This window comes from Centroberyx gerrardi, chromosome 20, assembly GCF_048128805.1.
Source record: "Centroberyx gerrardi isolate f3 chromosome 20, fCenGer3.hap1.cur.20231027, whole genome shotgun sequence".
Classification (NCBI taxonomy): domain Eukaryota; kingdom Metazoa; phylum Chordata; class Actinopteri; order Beryciformes; family Berycidae; genus Centroberyx; species Centroberyx gerrardi.
In genome coordinates this window covers 23,319,676-23,327,238 of record NC_136016.1, presented here as the reverse complement: position 1 = coordinate 23,327,238, position 7,563 = coordinate 23,319,676, and the positions used below count along the sequence as shown (strand labels likewise).

At 47.1% G+C, this 7,563-nt stretch overlaps 1 protein-coding gene across 1 annotated transcript; it reads left to right on the top strand.

Annotated features, from left to right (window-relative positions):
• Positions 1–758: 758 nt before the first annotated feature.
• Positions 759–4,607, top strand: LOC139915519 (chromobox protein homolog 2-like). Its single transcript, XM_071904161.2, has 6 exons — positions 759–824; positions 916–959; positions 1,897–1,962; positions 2,630–2,699; positions 3,075–4,220; positions 4,287–4,607. Exons 1-6 carry the CDS (start codon positions 759–761, stop codon positions 4,605–4,607), a joined length of 1,713 nt encoding a protein of 570 aa, XP_071760262.2.
• Positions 4,608–7,563: the final 2,956 nt, after the last annotated feature.

Here is a 7,563-nt window from a genome sequence, read left to right as displayed (position 1 = left end):
AACAGTGAAATTGCATCGAAAAAATAATCAAAACAGCAACAAAAATCATTCATCTCTTCTGATTAATCTATCAATGAAATTTGACATTGATTCAACATTCATTTTTATCTCATTGATCCAGCGCTGACATCTAAAATGCATTGAAGGGAGACAAAATCCAAATAGTTTCAATTAAGTTTCAATTATATTTATTAGTTGATTATTAGTATTATTATTATTTTGTATCTTTTTGGCTCTTTTTTAGAGACACAAAATCAACATAATTTCAAATAAAAATATTTTTGGGATGATCTAACACTGAAAAATAGCTTTCAGTCTGCATATTTGTGGTACTTGATTTAGCATTGACACTGAACCTGGACTGAAACACAAAATCAACATAGTGTCCATTAAAGTTCACTTATCTCAATTGATTGATCTAACAGACAATAACTAAATTATTAAACATTTGCTAGTTTATCTGGCACTGACAGCACTGGAAATATATCGAAACACACAAAAATAATTTCAGTTAATTCAGTCATTTATTTTTTTTTAGTTGATCTAACTGAAATGTAGCTTTCATTCACCATGCTCGCGTTAGCACTGCCACAACATTGAAATTACACTATATTAGACACACTGTCAGATTACTATCTAGTGTTTATTGGACTGTCAGTGCTTTCATTGATGAACCTAGGGAAAGTGGGGAACTACGGCATCCGCGGGAGGACAAAAGCGCCTTTCCTGCTCGTAAATAAAGAGGGGCTGCTGTAGCAATGGAGGGGGTAACAGTCGGGCAGGTATTTGACGCGGAATGCATCCTCAGCAAACGGCCCAGAAAGGTAAGAAACACCGCTAACGGCTCACCGAGGACACGTCTCCCCCCCGGGGCTCCTTCCTCTCGGTCTCACCCACCTTTCTCCTCCTTTACAGGGCAAGTTTGAGTATCTGGTGAAGTGGAGAGGGTGGTCGTCCAAGTAAGTAGCTAGCCCGTCTGCATTAGCCGTTTTTGGCTAACGCTAGTGAGAAAACGCACAAACAATGACAGCGGTGTGTGTGTCTCTGTGTGTGTGTGTGTGTGCATGTGTGGGCTCTCCTCTGCATTTACTGAAACAAACCTCCACCACCCGAGCAGAGAAGCCCGCCGCTCTCAGCTCATCGCCTGGCGGCTAACGCACAGGGCAGAGCGGTGGTGGAGCAGCCATTTCTTTCTCCTGTTGGGCTGCTCTGTGCCGTCCGGCTCGGGCTGCAGCCCGGCAGCTGATGCTGCTGCTGACATTACTGACCAGTCCGGGCTGCTGGCTCGCCTGGATGAATTACTGCATGCAAACTCTGCCAGAAATAGAAGAATGCAGGCTGTCTTTGCAGCACTTGCATTGATGCACCGCCCCCACTAATTATTTGCATGCACACTGCAATTGGGGAAACCTAATACATGCTTAGTATTTCAGCTACACCTACAATCACCATGTTCACAAGCAACTCAACCCCTTAATATTCCAGTAATAGAGGCATAATTTATGTGTAGGTACCATTCAGTGTTGCTGTACCCCAACTGCACACAGATTACAGGGTGGATCGTGCAATATTGCATTAAGATGCATGGCATAAGAATACAAAAAATAATAATGCATTTTATTTGTACTGCACGTTTCATCACAGTGAATCTCAAAGTGCTACAGAGTGGAAAACCAAACATAAAACAAATCTGCACACCTGGAAACTATACGTATGGCCTTCTGTAAACCTGTGAATGTGAACACAACACACATTTTGCACATCCTGTCTGTATGCTGTAAATTCACATTCTGTTTTCTTCATAGTCTCATATCTTTCTCATCTGGTCTCATTAGATTTTTGCATGAGCTACACGTTCTGTTTCTATTTTACAAAAGTCTTCTCTGATATTTTCAGGCACAACAGCTGGGAGCCAGAAGAGAATATTTTGGACCCCAGGTTACTGGCAGCATTCCACAAGAGGTGTGTGTGTGTGTGTGCGTGTGTGTGTGTGTGTGTGTGTGTGTGGAGGACTTTATATTGACTCGGCTGTTTGGCAGTTGTTTTTAACTCTCCATGCAATGTGGAGCAGTACCTCTTTTTTTTAGTTTAGTTAGAATCAATTGAAGCCTGAAACTGCACTGGAGCAACAGGATAATCCAGCAGCAAATTCAATTTACAGTCACAGACATTAAGGACTTCATTTGCTTTTAACTTGTGTGTCTGGTAATTGTTTCTAACTGTCCGTGCAGCCGGAGCAGATCTATTTTTAGTTTAGTTTGAAAAACTCAAACCCCATTGGTTTGAGTTAAGTGAAGCCTGAAAATGCACTGGAGCAATGTGATGATGGAGCATGAAATTAAATCACATTACAGTCACAAACGTTAAGCACTTTATATTGAATTCAGCTCATTCACTTGGTAATTGTTTTTAACTGTCTGTGCAGTGTGGAGCAAGACCTGTTTTATTAACTCTAATCCCATTGGTGTGAATTATTTTAGCTGGAGCACTGTAATAATGGAGCAGAAAATTAAGTCAATTTATAACTACAGACATCAACTCGTCCACTTGGTAAATGTTTTAAGTGTCTGTGGAATGTGGAAGAAGATGTGTATTTCTACTCTTACTAGTGTATTTGTTCTTATTTCAGAGAACAAGAGAGGGAGCTGCTATTCCAAAAGAAAGGGAAGAGGCCCAGGGGACGCCCGCGGAAAATTCTGGTAATCCCGAGTGAATCAGTCGTTCAATTTGATTTCAAATATGCCGTAAACTTGTCATCTCTTGGATATCAGACAAGGTTTGCACTGACAAACAGACGTGCAAACTACAATATATACTGAACAAAAATATAAACTATGCAACCATTTTAAAGATTTTACTTATTATTGTTATTGTTATTGTTCATATAAGAAAATCATTCAATTTAAAGTAATTCTGAGCAAAGGAGAAATGCTCACTAACAGAGATGTAAACAAAATCCTGCACAAGATTTGAGAGAAATAAGCTTTTTGTGGAAGAACGATTTTATTTCAACTCATGAAACATGGCACCAAAACTTTCCATGTTGCTTATAACTATTGTTTTCTTCTTTTTAGGAACCTGCACCAACTGCCACAAAAGACAGCCGCTCCTCCTCGTCTTCTTCCTCCGGCCTTTCGTCATCCGCCTCCTCCTCTTCCTCGGAGGATGAAGACCACCCGAAGAAGGCGAAGCCGGGCCCTCGTGTGCGGGACCTGCACCCGGTCCCGCAGAAGAGGCCCCAGATCATGTTGGCCAAACCAGAACCCGTCCGGAAGAAGCGCGGGAGGAAGCCGCTGCACCCCGATCTGAGGGCTTTAAGACAGGCGAAGAGCAGGCCGCCTCCCCCGCCGCCTCCGCGCCACCACCAGGCCCTCCGGCCGCACCGGGACGTCCCGAGGGAGGAGCCCCGGTCCGGGGTGAAGAAGCCGCTGCAGCCCGCCAGCTTCACCTACACCGGGCTGAGCAGGAGCTCCAGGGACGAGGCGGGGTCCGGGTCCCAGAGCTCCGCCGGCTCCTTCTCCCAGACGGGCGCCGCCAAGCCCGGCTCCCTCAACTGCATCTGGGCCAACCGCTCTCTGTCCACCTCCTCTCCCTCCTCCGCCTCCTCCTCTTCCTCCCACAACAAGCCCAACCCCTCCCCGCACAGTAAGAGCTCTTCGTCCGACCTGAAGCGCTCCGTCTCGGACACGGGCGGCAGCAGAGGAGACGGACTCAAAGCGTCTCCCTCGCCTCTGAAACAAGGCGGAGCTTCAGGGTCGCTGGGTCTTCACGGCTCCAAGCTGTCCGGTAGTTTCGGGGGCGGCCAGGCGGCGGGAGGCTCCGCCCAGCGCTCCCAGCTGGGCCAGAGGAGGCAGGAGGGGCTGGGCGGTCAGACGGGGGCGGGGCAACACCAGCAGCAGAGCTCCAGCGTTTCCAAACCGACCTCCTCTCCCCCGCCGACGCCCCGGGACCGAGCCAGCCAGGCGCTCAGCCTCCGCGCCCTCAACCTGCAGAGCGTCAGCAAGCCGCCGCCGGGCAACGGTCTGCAGGGGAGCAACGCGAGCGCCGCGGCGGCAGCGTCGAGGTCGAGCCTGAGGAGCGGCGCCGGCCCCGTCGGGAAAGGAGGAGCGGGGAGTTTGAAAGAGACGCGAACGTCAGCCGGCGGGCAGCGCTCCGGTCCGGCAGCGGGTGGCGGCGGAGAGCAGGGGAGACTGAGAGAGGAGAGGGGGAAGGAGAAGCTGGTAGAGACCGAGAGAGACGGCAAAGCGGCGGGGAGCAGCGCCGGCCGGGGGAACAGCCGAGCGGAGAAAGCCGGCGGCGGCGGGAGGCAAGACGAGAGGAAACACGGGCTCAGCTCTCAAAACCGGACCCTTAACGAGCTCAGCACCGGCGATTCCGACGAAACCAGCAGCAGCGAATCGGAGCGCGACGCCTCCCTGTTTCCCGGCGGCAGGCCCAGCCTCGGCGCCGTCGCCATGGAGCTGGACGTGGACATGGAGACGGACTGGCGGCCGGCCCGGAGCCTGCTGGAGCACGTGTTCGTCACCGACGTCACGGCCAACTTCATCACGGTGACGGTGAAGGAGTCGCCGACCAGCGTTGGATTCTTCAACTCGCGGAATCACTGAAGAAGACTCTCTGATGAAGGCCGGCGCTTCACGCTGGAACCTGGACCGTCTCACCACACCGCTCCCAGATCCGCTCTCAGGGCTCCTACACAGGTCTGGACAGTCTGCAGATGTATGGACAAAGAATTTGGTCATTTCCACATCTTGGTAACTTTGAAAATTGCACAAAAACTTTGGGAAAGAATGGAGAAAATATTGTTGTACTGTCCCGATATACATACGACTACACATGTTCTGTGGGTTCAGACTGCTGTCATCTCTCTTATTCTGATATTTGTTGCTGTGAAGAATCTATAGAGTGACTTGACAGAGTGAGGAGGGGCAAGACGAAAAGTAAATCATACTGAACACCAAAGTATGTCATTTCTGAAATTGTAACTGTGTAGGAACCCTGAGTTTTAGACCCCGTTTACACCTGGTGTCAAAATGCAATCTGGATATCTTATCAGCATAAGGAAGAACACGTGTTAATGCAATGTGTAAACGCACACAACACGCCTTGCGACGGGAATGTAATCAGATCTGCCAGAATAACGTGTGTGTTCGCATTAGTGAGGAAGCCCCGCCCACACGGTAGAAACGTCACGACTCACTCTTCAGTTTTCCAATCCGATCAGCTTCAGCGAAGGACTGCAGAAGTGACCGGACGTCGTTTCGGTTTCCGCCGTAAAAGACGGGGCTTTCCGCCTCCAAATGAAAAGTAAATCCAGGCTGTACGGCGTCACGTTTAACCCGCCATGTTTGTTTTTGTCGACCAATGCCAACTTCCCAGCTACTGCCTGCTTTACAGCTTTACACAGCGCGCGCGAAAAACGAGATCTGATAACGCGGACAACGAGAACGCAGACAAATGCGATGCAAAAGGCACGATGGGACTGAATATTATCCGCACAACGTATCGGGACACAGATGGTGTTTTAATATCAGGTGTAAACGGGGCCTCAGAAGCTACGATGGATGTATAACCAGGCCTTCCCCAGTGCCTCCAGTTCTTCTCAGACTCAACACGGGATTGTCCGATTACCAAGCCGATAGTGACGAGCGAGACGTTCGTGTTTGTCGGACCCGTATCGAACCCAAACTGTGGCTTTAGCTGGGGCAGCATGTACAAACCATAAAAAAGAAGTGAAGTCTGTCTGTGATCGGTAAACTTGTCACGCATACACACATCAAACCCCCATCTCAGTTCTCTCTCTTTCAGTTCTCTTTGGACCAAAGGTGTCGCGAATGTGAATAATCTGTTTATTTTATTTTATTTTCCATTGACAGTATTCCTTGCACTACGCACAGTACAAGTCTAAGCTATGTCTGATTTTTCTTCATCTCAAAAAGACATGTCATCATCAACATTTTTTTATTTTTCCAGTTTTGTACCATTTTAATACAATCACACTCATTTACAGTCACAACAATGTCTTTTGGAGTTGAAATATGTTTTAATTTATATTTGTAAATATGTTTTTTTCTTGTGATATCTATCTCTATCTGGTGCTTATATGGCTTACTAGCTTCAGATACTTGTAGCCTGTGTGCCTCCCTGCCATTTTGAAGGTATTTGGAATAAACCAGAAGTACCTAATGAAAATAGGTGCTGAGCAGTGCCATTACACTGTTGAACTGCCCGCCTCTGTGTGGACTCGACTCATTCTGCAGCGCACGTCTTCACCAGCAGATGTCGCCGTCACACAGTGATTCAAGCTTGGGAAATCTCAAGTTAATCAAAAAGAGAGCCATCAAATTCACTGGTGTCCAACCTTAGATCCTCCATCCTTTTACACTGTTATACATCATCCATATGTGATGTTTAATGCTTTCCAGGAGTTATTTAGGAGTGATCAAGTGTTGTAATTGACTTTTTTTACTTTCCCTCAACCTGCCTCGTCTACTTCTGCTTGATTTATTGATTTTGAACGAAGGGGCGTGAACTTGTTGTTTTTAATCAAAAGTGGGCGTACGGGTGTAGAAAGCGTGATCTTTCAGCTGTGTCAGATGATCACAGCCTCGCCCCTCTCTCAAAACACAATATGTCTTGTGGCTGCATTGTATTCTGGTCTATTGAGCCTACTGTCAGTGGAGAAATTGGTCTCTCTCTCGATCTCTTCTACGATGGATTTCTCCCTGTATGATTATTGAACGGTGGTGCAAAATGGCTTCTATAGAAAGAACGTTCGACCAGTTATTCACCGGAATAAGAAAAATACGACCTGCCTCGTCTACTTCTGCTTGAAACCATGAAATGCGAAGTACATCACCCATTTTAAGTGGGTATATATACTGTTTATGTCATAAGAAAGTATGAGATTAAGCACTTGCCAGGGTTAGGAGTTGGGGTTCAGTTCCTAGTGGACCCATGATGAAAATTTGTGCACTGTAGGGCGCTTTGGATAGAACAGCCACATGTGTAGAGCCATGTCTACCTGTATGATGCGTTATTCCTGCTCATACAACTCACAGTGAGCTGGAAGGTACTGTTCCTGCGATCCAGGATTGATTCAGTTTCAAATAACACAGCTGCCATCTTCAGTAAGTGATGCAAATGCTGCGTTCACATGCCGGCGGGAAAGTCCGACATCCAGGACTTCCAAGTCGGCTGCTGAACGGCGTTGCATTCACGTGCTGTTCTGTTAGAAAATCAAACCCAGAAGTCAAACAATAAAACATGGCCGTCCTGCAGCTTAACAAGCTCATTTAATGAACTTCATGTAAACAAATGTTAGTTATGATCGTTAGTCTGGGGAACTACAAACATGTAGTAAAGGCGCCTGTGTTTACAAGTGTTTTCTTACCACTGACTTGATTTTCTGAGAAGGTTAAAGGTTATCTTTGTGTCATAACTCGGATACTCGGGGCCGATTTCATCATCGACTATTTTTATATTTTCAGAGAGGCGTGAAAAAGTTGAGTCGACCTTCAATAGATGCTGAGACGAAGACAAGTCTGAGTCCGAACAGACACG